Below are 23981 nucleotides of genomic sequence, written 5' to 3' on the forward strand. Positions count from 1 at the left end.
TTACTGTATTCAGGAGAAATTGTGTAATATATTGTTGCTATTTTTTCTCTTATTTGTAAAAAAAACCCATAAATAAAGCAACATAGTTTTTAAAAATATATTTTTTTTACTTTCCCAGCACAATGCAATACAAATCCATGAAACACCTGTACCGTCAAAATGTTCACTAATTCCCAAGACAAATTCAAAGAGGGGTGCAGTTTACAGGAAAAGAAATGTTTGGATTTCTTTCCCACATGTAAGGGATTAAAGGGGATGTCCGGGCCTTTTTTTTCTTAGTATGCGCCTGCTGTACCCGGTGTCAGCACAAAGTGCTCACTGATTGCTCCTGCTGGTGGTTCAGCTGCTCCACATCAGTAGGGCGGCTCTTCTTCTTCCGGGCTGCTCTGTCGGTGGGCTGTGACTGCCAGCATCATGATGATTGACAGCTGGCTTCCCACAGTTAGGCAATGAGGAGCCGGCAGCTAATCCGCATATCGTTGGCAGTCACATTCCATCAAAAGAGCAGAGTGGAAAGGAAGCAATTGCTTTTTCCACGTGACATCAGTGGAAGCTGTTGAATCACCGGCAGAAGTTGTCTGCTACTGTTCTGTGCCGGCAAAAATATACGAAACCATCTGCCTGTTAGTTCATTGGTGCAGACAGGTGACACATTTTTTAAAGGATATCCCCTTTAAAGAATTTCCTACCTACTATTTTCAATACTTTAATGGGGCACTTTCTAAAATTGGGAGATTTGTGGGGGGTTTCTAATTTACAGCCCCACTTGAGTACGGAATATGTCCCTTAAAAAAACAGGTTCCTGAAAGTTTTTTGGAAATGTAAAAAAATTCTGCTAAATTTGTAAACTTTCTAATTCTCCTTCTCAAAAAAAGAACTTACAAAACATGATGCCAACACATGAAGAAGACATATTGCAAATGATAATAGTTACCGTAATTATTTTGTGTGACATGACTGTTTTAAGTGCAGAAACATTGAAAAGTTTACTTTTCATTAAGAAACATCCCTAAATTTTGTGGAATGAAAAAAAAGTCTCTGAACCACTTTAATAGGCTACAATAATGCAGTGCAAAGTTCTTGTTACATACGATGACATATACCAGATGTAAAAAAGGGGTCTGCATCCTAAAGTCACAAATAGGCCATATTATTATGGGGTTAACCTGTCACTAGCCCAGACATGTTTATTTCAATAAATGTTTGTACTTCTTGTGAAGTAACTTTTCTGGATCATACTTCCTGTGCCTGTTTTTTGTTTGCACACATAGAGGCTGCTATAAGTGGTTAAAGAGGACTTGTCACCAAGTCTCTTATTTTATTCCATCTGCATCTGTGCATTCCTTTTTTTTCTTTTTTAAATCTGCCATATCATTCAGGAGATATAGACCTCTTTATTTGTTGCTAATTTACATGTTATTACAAGTGGGTGTGGCTTCCAGGATCCTCAGGGGCGTGTCCTTAGGCTACTCTACTTTGTGAGTCACACTCTATTGGTTAAGAACATAAAAATGATCACTAACTATTAATGCCCATATCTTTGGATTAAAAAAGGAAAATTCAGGAGAGCAGGGGGAATAAAATAAGAGCAAGCAGTTGCTGAACACTTTCGACCTGGGGACAAATACAATTTAAAAACATGACCGGTGGTCCAAATGCGAATACAAAAGGTTCAAATATTGGAGAGATACAGTTGTAATTTTCCTTTGAGTAGCTCACTAGTATACTTTTAAGCATTTTTATACTATTTCTGTATTTTTGTAGTTTGTGAACACACACAAAATATTTGACCACAATTCATATACCCCTAGGTCTCCTGCAACCAAATCTCCTCTCTCTGCCTCATCAGCAGGGTGGACCTCAAGCTGGAATGGGTTTGGCCTCCCAGGTAGGTTGCATCATACGATGACAAAGCTCCGATAAAGTCTTCCCAGGGTTCTCTTCTTACCATCAATTCATATAGGACCGAAATTTGGAAATTCCTTTAGAATTGAAATATAGATATATTTTGGTAAATTATAAATTTTAAAATAATGAAAATATGATAATCAGCTCTTTCAGAAATATTACCATGTTGTCCTAAGGCTACACAATAGTGAATTGTCAGTCACTGTCACAAAGTAAAACTTTACACCAGGGGTGGGCAATTAATTTTCCTGAGGGGTCACATGAGAGACCGGGACTGGTGTTGAGACCGAATCAATAGAATGAAATTACTTCTGCTCAATATTGTTATTAACATATAAGAATTAAAGTGGTATTTTCATCTCCAAGATCCTATCCAAATATGTAATAGGTGTAGTAATAATATTAGCAAATACCTCCAATTAGAAATGTAGTATTGTTCTCCTGATTCACTATGTCACTTACCTCATGTGCAGGGCATTGCAGTAGCTTATGTATCCAAGGTTATAACTAGGAATATTATCACAGTTAGTTACTTGCTTGAGGTGGTAACCATGGATTCCTAAGGTCCTGCAATGTCCTGCACCTGAAGTAAGAGACTTGCCTATATCAGGAGAACTATACTACATTTCTAATTGGAGATATTTGCTATTATTATTATTATTATTATTATTATTGTTATTATTATTACATCTACTACATATTGAGATAGGATCTTGGAGATGGGAATACCCCTTTAACTTGCAGCTACTGCTAATTCATGTTATTACAGGACATATTGTAACCTGTATTCTTATCAAAAATCCCTCTCATGTATGATTATAAAAAATGTCTTTATTGTAGCAAAATACAAACACAATAAAACAAACATTATGACAGTATGGTGGCATATGATGTATGGTAATATATTTTCCTCTTGAGACATTTATTTTTTATTGTTTAGTCAGAATTCTGAGTTGGATGTATCTGTTCCTCCCCATATGCCTTGATGACTTATACAGCTGCACTATACAGTGAAGACCACTAGGGGGAGTGTAACTTTGATACATTGAGATATTCCGTCAGGTGTATTATATAACTTCAGTTTGATTTCCCTAGTGGAAGTGAAATATTTGGCGTTAAAGCAAAATTTTTGTGGTAAAATTTTTTTATTTTCATGGCATAACCTAATGAAATTCTGTGAAGCACCTGTAGGTTCAAGGTGCTCATCAAATATCTAGATACATTTTTTGAGAGGTCTAGTTTCCAAAATGGGGTCACTTGTGGAGGGTTTCCAATGTTTAGGCACATGAGTGGGTCTCCAAACGTGACATGGTGTCCGCTGACAATTCCAGACAATTTTATTGTTTAAAAAATCAAATGGTGCTCCTACCCTTCACAGTGCTCACCAGCCATCTAGATAGATTGCTTTGGGGGTCTAGATTCCAAGATAGGGTCACTTGCGGGAGAGCGCCACTGTTTAGGCACCTCAGGGGCTCACAAATCCCTATAAAAATCTCTTTATTCAATTGTTAAAATTGCCCAGGTGAATCACCCACACACACTAGTAGCAAAGGGTTGTTCCATATAACTAGGAGGGATCGTCAAAAAAACAATATTTTCTGATATTCTTTATAGATAGACATATATATATATATATATATATATATATATATATATATATATATACTTTATATGTTAATTGTTCTAAATGCTTGACAGTAGAGGTCAGAACAAATTTGGAGAAAAATCTCCTTTAATAGCAATATGGGTCAGAAAAGTTGGAGAGATAATATACTCAATAAAGTAAAACAATGACCCTAGTATATACCTATATCTGACCCCTACCTGCCAACGGAGGGTATGACACCCTAACTTAACTGAGCGCCCCTGTTCCAAATTGGCTATCCCTTGCTTTCCCTTCACTTATCCTACCATATGAGAAATTCAACAATAAATCATGGTCTTCCGACTCTGATTCCACACTAGTGCACACAGATCATAACTTAAATACTAGCCGTGACCAACCTAATTTATATAAAAAACAACGATCATTAGGCGCATATCACATACTGGTACAATGCCAGTTCAGCATCCTTGCCCCAATAGACAGTCATAGATGCCATTATAAAAATAAATTACTTCCCTTGAGTAGGTGCAATCTGCACAGCCGCGACGCGTTTCCCCACCCTTTTTTCGGATCATCAGGAGGCCTGGGAAAAAAGGGAATGACAACCAATTCTGATGCTCAGGTGTCTTCTATGGTAAATTTGATTTTTTGACTGTCCCATATTATTGGTGTATGTTATCCGGCACCTCAGAGGCTCTCTAAACACGACATGGCATCGGCATCTGCTATGTATTCCAGGCAATTTTGCACTCTAAAATTCAAATGGCGCTATTTCCCCTCTGAGCCCTGTCGTGTGCCCAAATAGTATTTTTCCACAACACATGGGGTATTGGCGGACTCAAGAGACAACAAATTGTACGGTGCTTTTGTGACGCCCCTGGACTAGTTAGGTCATCACAGGGTACTGCACGCTCTTTATCTCCCAGTGCAGGACTCAACCGCTCGTGGTTCTGGGTTCCCAACTTGCAGCACTGCCTCCATCAGCATCCAAAATCCCAATCACACCTCGCACCACACCCTGTCAGGCACACCAGTGGGCTGCTAAGCTGGAACAGGTCTGCCCACCTAGGGGTCATCCAGGGAGGTGGGAGGTGACAAGTCAGTTGAGTGGGAGCCCTTGAGCAGTGAGGAGCTTGAGAGAAGCTGGGAGTTGGAGCTCCCAGGGGGGAAGTAGATTGGGTTGCAGACTGTGGTCTAGACCCGGAGGAGTCGGAGACCTAGTCGCGGGATATTGGGACTGGGTGCCTGGCTTAGTCTAGGAGGACGGTCAGCAGCAGTACAATAGCCGGTCTGGGACTGAAAGCACGTTGGGGTACTGGACCCTAGGTTGGGGAGAGGCTTCAAGCAACCCGTCAATTAACCTGCGGATGATAGGGCCTTTATGGACTGTCCCCACGCAACTCAGAGATCGGGGGCACTAGCGCAACGAGGGGGATAGGGCTTTCCAACCAAAGCAGCCCACTGAAATTCCAGGCATGAGCTCCTGAGAGCACAGCTACTTCACACCAAAAAGTGGGGAGCGGGACCCGGACAGCTGCAAGCTTACGGGCCACTTGGATTACTAAAATCTGTGCATGGAGGCAGGCTCCGGACTATCAGGCAGTACTGCAGGGGACGGAACCCGGATGAGCTCCCCCAAGAGGGCAGCGGCCCCCAGAGACTTGGTTTACCACGTTGTCAGCGTCTGCTTTCCTTCTGAGTAAGTACCTGATCACCTCTTGCCCCAGCGAGCCTGCGCCACCCCTGCAATCCATCCAACCATCCAGAGTCCCAAGGCCTTCCCTACCCGTGAAGGGTAACGTCATCTGGCTGCACCGCTCCATCGCCCCAGGTACTCCCCAACGGCAGCGGAGGTACTCCCTATTACCACACACCACGGGTGGCGTCACGAACTATCTAATACTCCCCTGTAAATAGACCCCCATCACATTTTATAGTGACCCTGCACCTCTGGGTCTGGAGACCCTCGAGCCACGAGCAGTGACACTTGGATCCGAGCGGTTCGACTGCTGCAGGGGCGGTACACTTTTTCTCCTGTTACCCTTGTGAAAATGCAAAATCTGGTGCTAAAGTAACTTTTTTGTGGGAAAAAGTAAAATTTTCATTTCTTCCTTCTACATGGCTTTATTTCCTGTGAAGCTCCTAAAGGATTAATAAACTTCTTGGATGTGCTATTGAACAGTTTGAGGGGTGCAGTTTTTAGAATGGTGTCACTTTGGGGTATTTTCTGTCACCCAGGCTTCTCAAAGTCACTTCAAATGTGATGTGGTTCCTAAAAAAATTGTTTTGTAAATTTTGTTGGAAAATGAGAAATTGCTGATGAACTTTGAACCTTCTAACGTTCTAAGAAAATAAAAATTATGTTTTAAAAATTGCGCTAATGTAAAGTAGACGAAAAAATTTTGTAACATAACTCTCTGGTTTAAGGGCATAAAAATTCAGAGTTTAAACATTGCAAAATGTTCACAACATTTCAGACATTTTCACAAATAAACGCAAAATAATATTGTCCAAAATTTACCACTAAAATGAAGTACAATTTGTCAGAATCACTGGGATCCTGTGAAACGTTCCAGAGTTACTAAGTCATAATGGTCAGAATTTTAAAAATTGGCCGGGTCATGAAGGAGAAAACGGGCTCCGGGGTGAAGGGTTAAGTGATACAATTAATATAAAATCATAATTAAAATCTTAATATTAAAATTGAGTAGAATTAATTTCAACCTATTGGTTTGACTTTCCACAACCGTCACGGTCTCTCATGTGGACCCTCTGGAAAATAATTTGCCCACACCTGCTCTATACTGTACTTGTGAACTCCCAGGTTATCTTCTGTGTGTTCTTTTCTTGTATCCTCCATACATGCTGTATAACTCAAGTAATAATTCCCCTGGAATGTCTTCTGCAATCTTCAACCATTATAACATCATGGTGTAAACATAGTGTAAGAACTTTAATAACTTTTATTGTTATTACTTAAATAGGCTCTGGGGCGTCCAGGTCTCCCAGGATCTTCTATAGAGCCTCATTTGGAAATACCACAACATCTACATGCCCCCAAACACTTATCAGTGGCTACAGATGAGCCCAGCGATTTAGAAGAACTGGAAAAGTTTGCCAAAACTTTCAAGCAGAGAAGGATAAAGCTTGGGTTTACACAGGTAAGAAATACACTATACAGTGCCATGAAAAAGTATGCGTTCCCCGTGAACTTTTCCACAGTTTTCTTTTTCACGTTATTCCCACAAACTTACATTTTTTTTATTGGGATTTTATGTAATATACCAACACTACGTGGAAAGTTTTTGTGAAGTGTAAAGGAAATAATACATGTTTTTCTAAATTTAAAAAAATATATAAATCTGATTATTGTGATGTGCATTTGTATTCAGCCTCCTGAATTAATATCTGTTGCCTCCAAAAGTCAGCAGATTGTTAAATTGAGTCCACTTGGGAGTACTTTATTCTCAGTATAACTACAGCTGTTCTATGAAGGCCTCAGAGGTTTGTTTGACAACAATAGTAATCAAATAGCATGATGAAAACCAAGGAACACACCAGACAGGTCAAGAATAAAGTTGTGGAGAAGAGTAAAGCAGGGTTAGGCTATAAAAGAAAATAGACCAAGCTCTGAACATCTCACGGAGCACTGTTCAATTCATTATCCAAAAATGGAAGCAGTATGGCAAAACTGGAAACCTACCAAGACCATGGAAACCATGGCCGTTCACCTACACCTACTAGCACATTTGAGAATATTCTTTTTTTTATTTTTCAGGGGGATGTTGGATTGGCGATGGGTAAACACTATGGGAATGATTTCAGCCAAACAACAATATCACGATTTGAAGCCCTTAATCTGAGCTTTAAAAACATGTGCAAGCTAAAACCCTTGCTGGAGAAGTGGCTGAGTGATGCAGGTGAGGGTGCTGTTGTTCAGCCCACAATGTATTATACAATATATTGCATATAGTTATATTCCCTAAGTGGCATAAGGATACTTAGAGAGAATCTGTCACCAGATCTGAAGCGGATAGTTTCCTTTTATTGTATTGCTGCTGCTTTGCTCGGAATTGTTTTTTGTTTTCACTCCTCTCTACTTATAAAGTCACTGTCATACATAGGGCAAGTATGAGAGTCCTGGGATGAGAAATACAAATAGCTCAAATTGTTGCGGGCGGGGGCCGCTGCCGCGTCTGGGGGCCGCTCGGATCCGGGTTTGCTGCTGCGGCTCGAGTGGTGACCGGACCTGGGCTCGCACGGCCATCCATCCTGACAACCATCGGAAGGAGGAATATTTACAGGGGTTTTGATGTGTTTGTGACGCCACCCGTGGGTTGCGGTGAGGGATGGCGCCCAAGGCTGATGGAATGGGGGCAGCAAGATGGGATCCCCTCCACGGGTAGGGGAGGTGTAGTCCCGGGGGCCCGTTGTCGGTACACAAGAGTAATGGGTGCTGGAGGTGGCGTGCCGGGTTGGACCGGGGATCAATGGTCTATTCACAGTTCAGTAATTCACACACAAGTCCAGTGGTAAACCAAGTTGCTAGTGACCGATCGCCGTTGGGGGGTGTCGAGTCCCACACCCGGGTGTAGTGAACAGGTGTCCCTTCCTGCTGCACTCTGTGTTTGTCTCTTCTGTGGGACAACTCCACATGGAACGGGGAAGTCCACTCCCGGTACTGTGTATGTTTGGGAGCTGTGGCCCATGAAATCTGACCCTTGAGATTTCTGTGGGTTCTAATGGACACCCTATCCCCCGTGTTGGGCTTCCATTTCGCTCTCTGGGCTTCTGGAGAACAAGGCTGAAACCTCGTCCTCTACTGGTTGATTAACAAGGGGCAAGCAACCTTCCTCGTCCTAGGGTCCAGGCACCCCGTCGGTGCATGGCCTCCGGACCGGATTCCCGCAGTCGGCACCGGCGGGCTACAACCCTGCCCGGTCCACTTAAGGTTTCCCGTGACCGGATCTCCTCAACTCTCCTCAACTCCAAACTCTCTCTCTGTTGTGTTCCCGCCCCTGACATCTCAGGACCCCTAGATGGGCGTTCTCATCCGCCTGATCCCGCCCACTGGTGTGTCCCTATTATCATGAGGGGGTGGCTAGGCTTTAATGGCTGTGTGTTGTACCTGGGTGTGGGTTTTTGGTGGTATCAAGGAGGGTGGACAACTTATGTGACTACCTGGTTTTACCAGGGCGTCACAAAATGTATGCAGAACTGCAACATTACACTATGCATGCAGTGCTATACCATTCCCCTAAAATGGCATTATCAGGACTGGATTCTGGAGTATTGTAAGTTCTGTAGCATTGGACCGTTACAGACAGTATGAAAAGGAAAATTGTGAGGTTAAAGTGAACCTGTCATGTCTGATAATGCCATTATCCCGCATAGACAAGGTCAATGTGCAGGATAATAGAGTTCTGAAGAGGTCCAGTACTGAGAGTTTGGCACCTGGGAAAAAATTAACTTTATTCCTCCTGGGAGCTGCCGGCTTTCAGTCATAAGGGTGTGCAGTAGAGATGAGAGAGTACCATAATATTCGTAATCGCTATACTCGTAACGAATACTTTGTAATATTCGTGCATTCATTACGAATAGCGAGTATAATGCAAGTCAATGGGAAATGCGAGTAATTTTCTGCTGGACCCAACAAAGAGGTCTGAGGGCCTGAGAAAAAGGCTGAAATGGATGGGAAAGTGATGAAAGTTAATGGGGAGAGTCTGGAGAATATGCCTGCATGCATTTCTGACTAACATACAGTTTCTGGGAATGAGGATGTCACAGTATTACATCATTGATTCTCTCTCTCTCTCCGCATCATACTCACCCATCACAGCGCGGCTGTCTGACTGCTCCCGCGGCCTCTCATTCTTCTTGCGTACCCGCTCATTAGGCTCATTACATATTCATTGCACCCGCTCATTACATATTCACGGCTTCTCCCTGTGATTGGTTGCAGTAAGACCCACCCCCAAGCTGAGTGACTACTGTCTGACTGCAACCAATCACAGCCGCCGGTGTATATTGTACAGTAAAATAAATAATTAAAAATACTGGTGTGCGATCCCCCCAATATTGATACCCAGCCAAGATAAAGCCACACAGCTGAGGGCTGGTATTCTCAGGATAGGGAGACCCGGGTTATTGGGAGCCCCCCAGCCTAAAAATATCAACCAGCAGCCCCCTGGAATTGCTGCATCCATTAGATGCGACAGTTCCAGGACTTTACCCGGCTCATCTCGATTGCCCTGGTGTGGTGGCAATCGGGGTAATAAGGAGTTAATGGCAGCCCATAGCAGCCACTAAGTCATAGATTAATCATGGCAGGTGTCTATGAGACACTCTGATCAGTGAATATAAAGTGCTTGGAGAGAGACGCTGGCAATGTAATGTGCACAAAATGGCGACGGACAGTCAATCACAGTAATGCTATAGCCAAGATGGCTGTGGCATTACTGTGATTGGTTAAGAAGCCCAATATGTTTAGTGGCTGCAAATCAGCTCCCAAACATGCTCGGCGGGACATCCGAATATAGCGATGCCAATACACCATTACTCGCTATATAACGAATATCCCGAATACCGTACTATTCTGCGAATAGCGCATAGTAACGAATATATTCGCTCATCACTAATTACAAGCAATGCCACAATGCAACACTGTGACTTAAGTGTCAAGTGACAAATGTCGCCCTATAACCTTAGCCTAAAGAGAATCTACAATTTATAATACATATTTCCAAACAAATAATAATAATAATAATTACTCACTTATACAGCGCTATTAATTCCACAGTGCTTTACAATAAGCCCAATGTATCCATGGACATATGGTTTAAATAAACACTACTTCACCTAGAATTCAGCGGCTGCCTTTTTTACTATTTTTTTTTTTTTTTATTCTACTCCTGTTTTGTGCCTCTTGAGGATATGTTTTATCTCTGATTGCTTCTGTATTGCTGTGTGCTCTGTTTCTGGCAGAACTAAATAGGTATAGTTAGAGAGCAGGAATGGGAGCCATTGTTAGGCTTCATGACAATGCAAAATCCCATTGAGTAGAGGTAAAGTGGGAGCAGAGGTAACAGAGAAAGTAGCTTCCCTCTTTGGCAGTCCTGGTCGTTGCAGCGGGGTGTCAGTGCTTTGTTGTAGCTCAGGAGTTGAGTTGTACCATAACATTATTTTGCAGGAAGGGCTTTAGGTCACATTGTAACATTATGGGCCTAGATAATTAGAATAAATAGCTTCAATTCTATACTTACTAACTAACTTGTGTCTTGCTAGAATTGGCTCCTTCAGATTCTGCCCTGACCCCCAACACCACGTATCCACAATTAAGTGAAATGTTTGGGCGTAAAAGGAAGAAAAGGACAAGCATTGAGACAAATATACGTCTAACATTGGAGAAACGGTTTCAGGATGTAAGAGTAATGTTATACTCCATTTCTATCTGATTTTTTACTTGCGTCATTTCTGGGTCACTATTGGGTTTTTCTATTCTGCTTATAGAACCCAAAGCCAAGCTCGGAGGAGATCAGCATGACTGCCGAGCAGCTCGGTATGGAAAAAGAAGTAGTGCGGGTCTGGTTCTGTAATAGACGGCAGAAGGAGAAACGAATTAACTGCCCAATCAATATGCCATTGAAGTCTCCAATGTACAACTCAAGAATGGTGAGATTAGTGGCAATTAGTCTTTATGGCCCCATTAAGTGTTGCTTCCAGGCCACCATAACCGAATAGACACATTCATTTACACACAGATTATCCATGTGTCCACACAAGACTTCCAAAAACTGGAAACTTTGGCCATTGCTCAGTGGTTTTATTGGGTGTAGGTGAACTCTTCTCTGTTGATTGTGGTGTGATTTCCAAGGTAGAGCTCCGATTATGGATTTCTTCTACATAAGCTGCAAACTGTAAATACTATAGAGAAAAAAAATAGCCAAAACAAATCTAAAATGTATAAAGTTTATTATTAGATAAAGAGTAAAAGTACAAGGTAAAAAGTAATGAAAGCAGTGCGAACAAACACCACAAGGACGGCATAACAAGGGACAAAAAGAACAATATAAAATATCACACACCACAGAGACATATATAGAAAAAGCTTTTTTATAAGCTGCAAACTGTACGGATTGGAACAACTGCTATAATTAAAGCAAAATAAATTGCTTATATAATGTGCTGTACCGGCCATTACAATAACAGAAGGCTATATTATCGTATATGAACCGAGAAAATCAGGTTCCAGCAATAAATCCCAATAAGCACTGAACTGCAGTTGTCACGGGGAATGTACTGACAGACCAGCGGTTCCTAAACTTCCTTATGATTAAGGACTTCTCTGGTTTTATATACTTAGTCCGAAACGTGTAAAGTTTACCTTGTCAGTCACTTCTGCACTGTGCGTATTTGGATGGAATTTTAAGAAACTATTTTTTCAATAAAGGACCAAAGATTTTTTTATGGAATTGGTGCCGAGTTCAAATTTGTTCCTCTCTCGTTCCTAAACTGGCCCTTAGACTCAAGACCCTACGCTGTCCCTTATCTCGGAGGTAAGCTTGATGGTAGCCAGATCCGAGGCCCCCAAACGTGACCCTATCTCCTGTCTGAGCCCTGATCTTACCCCACCCACCCTGGGAGCAGGCTGGAAAAATCCAATAAAAAAAAACTCCATAGAAAAGACACTGACAAAGGAAAACGAAACCTCGTACACACTGCACTCAAACACAAAGGAGAGACAATATGTGCACAGGGGAATAAAGAAAAGGTAAAGTAATAAACGCACAACAGGGGAACTTCCACACCACACAGAAAATCAACAGTTGTTCACCATGAACTGACAACCTTTGAGACAAGAATCACTTTTGCTATCTTTGGCGATCTCCTACTACACCCCCAGCCTTAAATAGGAAGGGAGCAGCTGTGGATCCTAATCAGCAACCTAGCTCTTAGGCCAGAATCACACTTGCTAGTGCCTTGCGTGTAACTCACGCGAGTCTTTCATGGTAGAACCCGGCATGGCCGCACACTATGCATCCAGGAGCATCTGAGCTGCATAGAGATACATGCAACCGACCCGCTCCGGTCAGGGGAGTGTGCGGCCAAGCCGGGTTCTACCATGAGAGACTCGCGCGAGTTACACGCGAGGCACTAGCAAGTGTGATTCTGGCCTTAGAAGAGCAGACTGCTCTAAAAAAGGATTAACTCCTGAGAGCAGTGAAACAACTCAGCCGACGCCCAGCAGTGCTGAACGCTTAAGAGGAGCAGGTTGCCTGTACAATGTAGTAATAATTCATGTGTGCAGATCAGGATGGCGCATGACAGCAGTGCTGTTACCGCTGTGATTATTAAAGCTGAACTTTCTTTAAATATAAACACATAATACTAGTAACCAGCTCCGTAAAAGATTGACTCATTTTTGTTTTTCATTGTTTACCAGGTATCAACGTCAAATTCTTTGGGGTCTTTGGCTCTAACTCCAGTGCACAGCACAATGACCGGCACAGGTAACTCACAACATTACATTATACAATTTCAAAAATGTTCCTAAGATTTGATATAATAATTATTTTATTATGAGTCTGAACATGACTAGAGATGAGCGAACCCGAGGTTCAATATTCATACTGATCTTAAACACAAAAAAACCCTAAGTTTGGGTTCAGAGTTCAGATGCTTTACTTATGAAAAACACTTGCGTGAGCATCGCTGTGCTCGGGTCCACTCGGTGCTTAGCCCAGTGTGAGCCAATTGCAGTGTTTTATTGGCTCACACTGACCGTAACAACACCGTGATCGGATGTAGTGTGCACCAAATAAAAAAAATGGAAAAAATCCACCCACCTGCCCCCTGCCCCTGGAGGTGATCTGTTTATGGCTGGGCACATGTTAACGGAGACCTGAACTGCCCAATTAGTGACTTCCATTGGATTCAGGTCAAGTCCAGGTCCCAAACCGAACTTTATCCAAATTCCAAATGAAGTCGCCGAACCAAACTTCCACAGGTCCACTTTTCTTCTGATTCCTCCATAATTGTGAATCAGGAATGTTAAACCCAAACATTCACATTCACTGTTCCCTGATATGTGCCATTGGGGAGAAGTTAGAAATTTTTAGCTACTATGTAAAGTATTACATGAAATACAGTGTGGATGCAAAAGGATTGTATATATACAGACAACGTGCAATAACACTCTACAAACAGTATATACAATGGGTATAAAAAGTCTAGAAACACACCTGTTAAAATGCCAGAATTTTCAATGTAAAAAAAAATTACCAAGAAGAATCATTTCAGAACTTTTTCCGCCTTTAATGTCACCCATACAAATCCATTGAAAAATAAACTGAAATCGTTTTGAGAGGACAAAAAAAAGGCTTAAAATAATGTGGTTGCATAAATATGCACAACCTTAAAATACTAAGTTGTTGAAATAGCCCTTGAATTTATGGCTGCATTTAATATTTTTGGGAGGGAATCTATCAGCATGGCCCATCTAGAATTGGCAATCTGTGCCTATTTTTCCTTGCAGTAGCTCCAAATCTGTGAGATTGTGATGACATCTCCTATGTACAATGCCCTCTTCAGGTCACCACAGATTTTCAATTGTATTCAGGTCTCGGCTCTGGCTGGACCATCACAAAACTTTGATCTTTTGATGAAGCCAATCTTTTGCTGATTTGGAGGTATGTTTATGATTATCATCATGCTGAAAGGTGAAATTCCCCTACATTGACTGGTATTTTAAACTTTTCATAAGTCCTTCCACCTTAGCTAAGGTTCCAACTGTCAACAAACAGCCCCAAAGTATAATGTTGCCTCCACCATACCTCCCTGTGGATGTGGTGTTCTTTTGGTGATGCACAGTGGTTGCTTTCCACCCAACATTTCCTTTTGGATTTATGACCAAAATTCGACTTTGGTCTTCTTAGACCATAACACATTATCCAAATGCTTTGGCAGACTTGATGTAGGTTTTGATAAAACATAGCCAATCTTGGATGTTTTACTTTGTAAGAAATGGCTCTTATTTTGCCACGCAACCCCACAGGCCAGACATATGAAAAATTGTCACATGCAGTACACAAGTAATACTTGCCAAAATTTCCTGTACCTCCTTTAATGTTGCTGTAGGCCTCTAGGCAGCCTCCCGGACAAATTTTCTTCTTGTATATTTCTCAATTTTTGATTGACATCCAGTTCTACATAATGTCACTGTTGTACCAAAGCCACTTCTTGTTGACCATCTTCAGAGTGTTCCATGGTATAGCTAAGGCCTTGTACATTTTTTGTACCCTTTTCCTGACTGATAACTTTCAACAATGGGATCCATTTGCTGTGTTGTAAGCTGTTGACTAACCATGGGCTTTGATGTAAAATGCAACTAAGAAACTGTCAGGAAAATTCTCCTAGAATAGCAAAACTTGACATAGGGTTAATCATCAAAATCCTTGCAAGTGATGGCAGCTGTACACTGACTACTATGTAACAGGAGTTTAACACTAGAAGTCCCAGAGAGGGGTCATGTAACATTTCTACCTTTGGAACCCAGAGACGGGTCAAATGACCTGAAGGATTTTAGCTAACATCCTATAATCACCGTCTTTTGTTCTGTAATTAAGGCCATTACTGTTGCACCACAGGAGGTTGTTGTTTTCCATTGAGTTTAGCCATTTAGTTTCTAGTTCGTTCTATTCAGTTTATTGTATTTCATTTGACTCTCTTTCGGGACTTCAGGGGGGAGCTCGAAATTTCTGGGACTTCTAGTGTTAAATGTTATTGGCTAATTCTGAACACAACCACTTCCCCAAGTATAAGAGGGTGTTCACACTTATGCCACTTTATTTTAGTTTTCTTATTTTTATTTTCCCCCTAAAAATGATTTTAGTTTTCTGCTCAATTGAATTGTACAAATTGTGGGGAACTTAAGGTAGAAAAAGTTCTGAAATGATTATTTTTGGAAGGATTATTTTTAATGACAAAAACCTGCCATTTTAACTGAGGTGTGAAGGAAATTGTCATAAAAATAGGAAATCAGATTGAAAAGGTGAAAACACCTGAAGATGAAAATAATGCCCAAAGATAACATATATTAGACACAAATTAGAAAAGATTTTGAACAACTACCAATACTCTATATAAATACAATTTCATGACAAATATAGAATGAGGGGAGCATGAGATGTAACTACAAAGAACAATAAAATATATATCTCCAGTATGTCCTCTGTGGACCATTCAATAATAACAAGGGCAATCCAATGAATGGTAGTTACCAAACACACCACCAAGGTATGGGAAATAGGGCTGAGTGGATCCGGACTGTAGAAGTCCGGATCTGCGCAGCTGAGGGCTGAGACTACCAGCCCCCACTGGCTTTATCTTGGCTGGGGATGAAAATTAGGGGGGCTGCACGTAGTTTTTTTTTTATTATTTATTTAATTAAAAAAAGCTGCATGCAGTTTCTCTTAGACTGGAGTCACACTTGCGAGGGACTCGCACGAGTCGGACATCGCATCACCGGCACAGCCGCACACTCTCCTGACAGGAGCAGGCTGCATGTGTTTCTGTCTACATGCACGCTCATGTTCAGAGAGCGGCAGGTCGGGCCGGGTGATGCCATGCCAGATTTGTACGAGTCTGACATCGCATCACCCGGCACAGCCGCATACTCTTCTGACTGGAGAGTGCATGTGTTACTGTGTACATGCACGCTCATGTTCAGAAAGCGGCAGGCCTTGCCGGATGATGTCATGCCAGACTTGTACAAGTCTGACATCGCATCACCGTCACAGCTGCACACTCTTTTGACAGGAGCGGGCCGCATGTGTTTCTATGTACATGCACGCTCATGTTCAGAGAGCGGCAGGCCAGGCTGGGGGATGTCATGCCACACTTGTATGAATCTGACATCGCATCACCGGCACAGCCGCACACTCTTCTGACAGGAGCGGGCCGCATGTCTTTCTGTCTACATGCACGCTCACTATACTGACCTGTAGACACTTGCACTGCTTTCCCCGCCCACAGGCTGTCCTGGCACTAGAAATTGGTTGCAGTCAGCTGCCACGCTATCACTCAGGGTTGGGGGCGTGTCTAGCTGCAACCAATTACACGAGCCGGTGAATTGTCGGCTCCGGAAGGGAAAAGCGTGACCAAGAAGGAGTTTGCTGCCATGACACAGCCTCGGTGAGTATACCGTGTGCTCTCCTACCCCCCTATCCCTTCCACCAACGTTTTTAATCTCCAGATTCTGGTCCCCATATACTTATATGTGCACCGGATTCCAGAGCGGATCAGGTTTTTTTAATTAAGCAGTGATCCGCTGGTCCCATTTTTTTGCAAGTTCGATCAGCTCTAATGGGAAATAATAAAAGAGGGCAACAGGGACCCAACCACTATCGATAAGTGATTTGTAAGAATTGCTTTATTTGGTGGTGATCATTGTGAATATTCTTTAGAGGAAAGTATTCACTGGATTGTTGGCTTATCCTTTCCAAAACCTTTAGGGTGAATTCAAACATCTGTATGAAATGTCTAAGTGCTGCTGATTTTTACCAAATGCCACTCAGACCCATAAGTTCTCACAAATCCATTAAAAATTCGTGAAAATGAGAGAATAAGATTGGTAAATCTCATAGGATGTCCTATTCTGATTTGATGTTGAGGATTAGAATAAGACATATTCAATGAGTCTGTGTGCTACCCGATAAAAAAATTGGTAAGTACACCGTCATTCACACACGTGTGAATACAGCCTAAGAAATACTAATAATCAAAAGACAAGTTTTATTGGTAAGTATATTGTAAAGGACACCGGAAGTATATAGGAGAATAGGTATGGGCAAATCAACAAAGAAGTCACTGGACAAGGTCCTCAAATCAAAGAAAATGTTACTGGTGACAAAGACATGCTTCGTAGATAGTCTCGTTTTTTTCTGTAGTAAAATATGGATTTAAATCTTGGACGATGAAGAAATAAGACAGAAGAAGAGTCAACGTCTTTGAAATGTGGTGCTAGAGAAAAATGCTATCAATACCATGGATGGCAAGAAGAACAAACCAATCAATATTGGAATAAATCAAGCCAGGCATGTGACTCAAAGCAGAGATCACCAAGCTATGACTTGCCTACTTTGGACAATTCATTCAAAGAGGGCAATTACTGGAGGACATAATGATCGGAAAAATAGAAATAACAAGAGGAAGACCAGCAACCCAATGGCTTGGTACTATCAAGATTACTACGAAGAAGACGTTGGTAGACCGATTTAGGCTTGTGCAAGATTGGTCTTCCTACAGAGTGTTCATCAATCAAGTCGTCATGGCTCAAGATTGAGGTGAAGGATGTTAAACAAAGAAAGAAAAGATAGTTATAGCAGCACTGAGTCCATCACATGCTTCAGCTGGTCATTCTTTGGGTGGGAAGAAAAGTAAAATTAATTGAAGACCAGGTGGAGACATCTATATGGTTCTATATGGGAACATTACATAAATTATGTAAACTAGTAATAAAAATATAAATAAAAAAAATAAAAAGCTTATTCTGCTCCACGTAATTAGTAATTGACAAATGAAAGTATTGATAAAAATAAGTCAGAATAAAGTTGAATAGAAATCTAGTCTGTGGAAATAAAAATTTATTCTAAGATATTAAATCTACAGCACATGAAGTCCTTACTTATAGATAAACATACAGTAGTAGGCTAGCACACCATGCAGCTCCGTTTATACATCGCTCTGCCATGAATTTTAGTATTTTCAAAGTCTGAACAATTTCTCCATTTCTTTCCCTTTGTATAATCCAGAAGGATGATTTATAATCTGATATAACATGAAATAGTTGTGTAGAATTTGTTTAATTTTATTGTAGTATGGAGAGAATGGTATAGTAAACCTGAAGTTATTACTTTATGTTTTATAGTAACGTCATCTTGTTCCCCTGGGAGCTCCAGCAGACCAACCTCACCAAGCTCAGGCCTCCACTCCAGCAGTCCTGGAATTCCTCTAAATAATCCCAAGACCAATGTCAATACCCCCAGCTACAGTCCTTCTGGGTGAGGTTTAATTGTTTTCTTATTACACATTGCATTTTTCAGAATATCAGATGCATCAGACCATAAAAAGCACCTACATTTTAAAGTAGGGAAATAGGGGAAAAATCTGAAGAAAAAAGATGGTCATGACACACTGTTATGGAGGTAATGTCCCCCAATTCTGTACTAATGTCCCCTATCCTGGGCCCCTTCCTGATAATATGTCCTCCATACTGGAATTTTATTTTCCCCATCCTGGGCCCATTCTGATATATATATGTCCCTCATCCAGGTATACATGTTCCACATCCTGGTATATATGTCCCCCATCCTGGTATATATGTCCCCATCATGGGCCCATACCTGTATATAGTATAAACCTCCCATTATGCGACACATACAGAAAAATAAGGTATTCTACTCACCTTTCCTCCGTTCCAGAGGCACGTGGTGTCCTCTTTTGATGCTGGCAACTGAATTTGGCAAGTAATTGATGCTCAGCACATGACGTCACTGTCATGTATGCCCAGTCACAGGTGCACCAAATACAGGAGCAGGGTTGCCACTGCAAGAAGCTGGCTGTGGCAGGAGCAGTAAATATTTATTTCCCCATTTAAAGAGAAATTAATATTCACTGCTCTCCATGCCCATAATGCCGCCCACGACTCAGCCCCAAGGGCAGTCAAAGTAAAAATCTTCACAGTCATTTAGTATCACTGACCACGATGCAGAGAGGTGGGCGGGATTATGGGTGTGGAGAGAAATGAATATTAATTTCTCTTTAATGGCGAAATGGATATTCACTGTTAAGATGCTACCAGCTTTCTGCAGCGGCGACCCTGCTGTTGACTCCTGCGGCCTCATTCCACTGCGGCTGCCCCCCACCCCCAAAGTGAGCAAGGTACAGTACATTAAGAGTATAAGACGTACCCTTATTTTCCTCCAAAATATTTTTGGGAAAAAGTGCATCATATCCCCTTCATGACAGAGGACGTACCCATACTTCCTAAATCATGAACGGTAATCACTGTGGGCTGCTGTGGTGAGCCTGCAGTGATCCCTGCACATGTCTGCTGATTTGTACAGGAGACATGTGGGCCTCGCAGGCGCAGGTGGATTCACGATCCACTCGTGCCTATTTACCCCTTAAATCGCGCGGTCAAAATGTGACAGTGCGATTTAAATGCCTGGAGCAGGTAACGCGCAATTACCCACTGCAATCGGAAACCCCGTGACGTGATCATGGGGAGCGATGGTTGCCATGGTAGCACAGGGTCAGGTGATGATTCCTGTGCTATTATGACTCACCTCCTGTTACAGACAGGAGAGAGCTGGCTGTTAAAGTAGACGAGCATTTATGATGATCTGAGCTGTGCAGCTCTGATTAAGAGACATGAATGAGCAATCAGAATGCTGATCCTTACTAGTAAAATTTAAAAAGTTTAAAAAAATAAAAAAAATAAAAAACCTAAAAGTTCAAATCACTGCCCATTCGTCCCATTGAAAATTAACGGGTTAAAAAACTAAAAAACATACACACATTTGGTATTGCCGCATTCAGAATCGCCCAATCTATCAAAATAGAAATCAATTAACCTGATCAGTAAACGGCGTAGTGGCAAAAAAAATTCCAAATGGCAAAATTAAGTTTTTTGTTTGTCGCAAATTTTGTGCAAAATGCAATAACAGGTGATCAAAACGTAGCATCAGCGCAAGAATGGTACCATTAAAAATGTCAGCTCGAGATGTAAAAAATATGTCATCACGCAGCCCCAGATCCTGAAAAATAAAAACGCTACGGGTCGCAGAAAATGGCGCAAAATGTGCACCACTTTTTTGGACAAACTTCAGATTTTTTTAACCCCTTAGATAAAAGTAAACCTATATATGTTTGGTGCCTACAAACTCATACCGTAAAATATAAAAGCACGGTCTAATAGAGCGCAAAGGAGGCCACAGTGTTGGGTTATTTTTTACAGAATTTATTGCTTTCTATCAGCCACAACGCGTTTCGATATACACAATATCTTCATCAGGTGGATATGATATCTCCCAGACCCTTCACATGCACTCCTTGTTCAATTTTATATTCATACAAACTCATACCGACCTGAGGCATCACACCGACGCATCAATTTTACCAAACAGGGAACATGGTGAATAAAATATCCCAAACACAATCGTGCAATTGCACTTTTTTTGCAAGTTTTACGCACTTGGAATTTTTTTGCCTTTTTTCAATACACTAAATTACAATGATAAAACGTATGGTTTAATTTAAAAGTACAACTCATCCCACAAAAAAACAATCCCTCATATGGCTAGATTGACGGAAAAATAAAAAAGATGCAACTCTCGGAAGAAGGGGCGCAAAAACAAAAACTAAAAAAAAAACAAAACGGAAAATCACCCAGAGGTGAAGGGGTTATAATCCGAAAAATATAAATGACTAAGCATTGATAATGATCAATTTTAATACACGTAAAATGTAAAAGTAGCTTATAACTGCTAGAACAATTTTAAGTCTGATAAAATTAGTATCATAGTTTCCATTTTCACATATGTAGCACCCAGGGGGCAGGGGATATCAGGCACAGGGTCTCGTCACTGGGCTGGTGTGATGATCTGGGATGTTGCGGTGGCCTGCCCGGCTTCGTGCCCCGAGGTGTATACCAATAAACAGGGAAAATAATGGGGATAGTAGTAGGATAAATGTCATGACGCCACCTGTGGTACATGGCCAGAGATCAGCCGCTGCTGTCTTCCGGGGCGGATGGTAGTAGCAGCCGGGATGGTGTCGCTCCCCACAGGTGGAGCAGGCCTCGGGGAGGATGATGAGGGGAGTAGTGATGGCGATGGCCTTTGGCGCTGAGGCGCGGGGAGGCGGCACCGATAATAAGTGTCTGAGTCGATTGCTGCGGTACCAGGTGTCTTTACTCACAGTTCGTGTTGCTCGCCCAGGTAGTACTGGTCACCCGCTGTGATGGGTCCTGTCGACCCCGGATAAGTTAGGAGAAGTCACCGGTGTTTGATAGAAGAAGAAAGTCCTTTTCCAGAGTTGCCCTTCCTGCTGGGAGGAACCTGGGCTGAGCGCTCCACTCCAAGCCACAGGCCCCGTGAAAAGAAGAAAGTGATGGTGGTGTTGTGTCCCAGAACAGATGTCCCGGGTAGACGGTCTGCTGATTGTGTGTGTTTTCTCCTATTTCTACCCCAAGTGGAATCCTCCCCCCAGGAGGATTTCCTAGTGACCTGGACATTCCCAAGCTTCGTATTGGCCAACCCCCTACCTACCCTAGTCCAGTTCCCCAGTGAAAAGGCTCCTGAGCTGCATGTAAAGTGTGAATGTAAAACACTGGTGATTATCCCCCTCCTTACCTGAGGCGAATATCGCACCTAAAATGAGGTGCAATCCTCTGTGGCATCTTGAGCCTCAGGGCTGCTACATTCCCCCACAGCACTCCCGGGCTGCAACTAAACAAAATTAGTACACCGCAATTTTTGTGTGCATTATACAAATAACATAACATAACATTCTTCCCTTTATGGGAGGCATCATCAATCAACAGTTTCAAACATTTTCAAAAGTTACCGGTCAGCAGTATCATCATGCAATTAATATCTACATTTGCATAGGGAGAATAAAAACAATTATTCTTGCTTGGCAGCTGGTGGTGCCAGAGGGCTTGTCCCAACCCCCTGGCTTTGGGCACTCAATGCGCACCCAGGGCAAAGTTTCTAACTTTATTGCAGCGCCGGCAGAACGGCTGCCCATCAGCATCATAACGATCAGGATCTTGTGGCAGTGGGGCTCTACCGTGTTGCCGCCAGGGGAGATCATCAGCACTAGAAGTCAGTTCAATGGTTACAGGATGCTGAGTCCCCTGTTTGGATTGCACTTCTTTGGTCAAAGAAGCCATACCTTTAATCAGTTCCAACATAAAAAGCCGCAGTTCATCAATGGAGTTTCCACCCACAGTATGTTCCTTAGCTCCCACTCGCACTGATGTAGGTGGTGATAATCTCAGTGACTTTAATACAACACTGCCGTGATCCTATTCACGCAGTGCTCGGATGGTCTGGGTTTTGAATTTTGCAAAGCTGAGATCCGGGTTTTGCATGGATACAATGCGCATCTGGGTTCAGTGGGCATCAGACAGAAGACCCTCAATGAACTGATCAATCAGTAGGCAATTCTCATCTTTTACCTTCTCCGGGTCCACCTGCTGAACTGCTTTCATTGCCTCCTGAAGATTTAAAGCATAGTCCCGAATACTTTCATGCATCTTTTGTTTACATCCGTAGAAACGCATTTTTATCTCAGCTGCTGTATGGGTTTCAAAGGTTTGCTTGAGTTTAGCCAAAATATCCTTTGCCACTCTTTTTTCAGTCTCCGGCCAAGATTTGACTTAACGTCAGGCTGCCCCGGTCAATTGACCGATGAGGACACTAGCTTTCTGTTCTTCCGTCAGAGGGTACACCCAGAATAAACTGTAAAGTCTTTCCTTGAAATCAGCCAGAGTATATGCCTCCCTGGAATACTGGGGGAGACACGTTGACCCTGGAAGATACGGCATGGTGAATGGTAGCACTGAAGCTGGTGCCATTACTGCGGGTCCGGCAACAGGGACAGTTTGATCTCTCTCCTCTGTGGACATGTTTGTGCCCGTTTTGAGTTTTCTGTCAACTGCTCGCAGTGGGGCTTGTTTTGGCGCTCTTTTTGGACTCCATCCACGCTTTTGCGCTCTTTACAAGTACTGCCCATGATGACACACCCCTTCTTTTTCCCGCGCAAAATGACTAATGGTGACTGTCCTTTTTAAGAAACATATTAAACACAGTCCAGTAATGCGCACAGTACCCAGGTTTTGGCCTGGGCACGGTATCCTGTTCGTGACACCAAAATGTAGCACCCAGGGGGCAGGGAATATCAGGCATGGGGTCTCGTATCTGAGTTACTCGTCACTGGGCTGGTGTGATGATCTGGGATATCACTGCCTGCCCGGCTTTGTGCCCCGAGGTGTACACCAATAAGGAGGGAAGATGATGGGAGTAGTAGTAGGATAAATGTTGTGATGCCACCTGTGGTACGCGGCCAGAGATTATCCGCCGCTGCCTTCCGGGGCGGATGGTAGTAGCAGCTGGGATGGTGTCGCTCCCTACAGGTGGAGCGGGCCCCGGGGAGGATGATGAGGGGAGTAGTGATGGTGATGGCCTTTGGCGCCGAGGCGTGCGGCAGCGGCACCGGTAATAAGTGTCTGAGTCGATTGCTGCGGTTCCAGGTGTCTTTACTCACAGATCGTGTCACTCGCCCAGGTAGTACTGGTCACCCGCTGTGATGGGCCCCGTTGACCCCCGGATAAGTTAGGAGAAGTCACCGGTGTTTGAAAGCAGAAGAAAGTTCTTTTTCAGAGTTGCTCTTCCTGCCGGGA

At 42.6% G+C, this 23981-nt stretch overlaps 1 protein-coding gene across 2 annotated transcripts in view; it reads left to right on the top strand.

Moving 5' to 3' along the window:
• Nucleotides 1-23981, top strand: part of POU2F3 (POU class 2 homeobox 3) — a 227703-nt gene that overhangs the window by 197982 nt on the left and 5740 nt on the right. For both annotated transcript variants that reach the window (XM_075328791.1, XM_075328792.1), the window contains exons 6-12: nt 1812-1888; nt 6499-6675; nt 7293-7434; nt 10799-10935; nt 11024-11185; nt 12957-13023; nt 18441-18573. In XM_075328791.1, coding sequence (XP_075184906.1) covers nt 1812-1888; nt 6499-6675; nt 7293-7434; nt 10799-10935; nt 11024-11185; nt 12957-13023; nt 18441-18573 — 895 coding nt within the window. The remainder of the gene's footprint in view (nt 1-1811; nt 1889-6498; nt 6676-7292; nt 7435-10798; nt 10936-11023; nt 11186-12956; nt 13024-18440; nt 18574-23981) is intronic.

Source organism: Anomaloglossus baeobatrachus, chromosome 11, assembly GCF_048569485.1.
Source record: "Anomaloglossus baeobatrachus isolate aAnoBae1 chromosome 11, aAnoBae1.hap1, whole genome shotgun sequence".
Taxonomy (NCBI): domain Eukaryota; kingdom Metazoa; phylum Chordata; class Amphibia; order Anura; family Aromobatidae; genus Anomaloglossus; species Anomaloglossus baeobatrachus.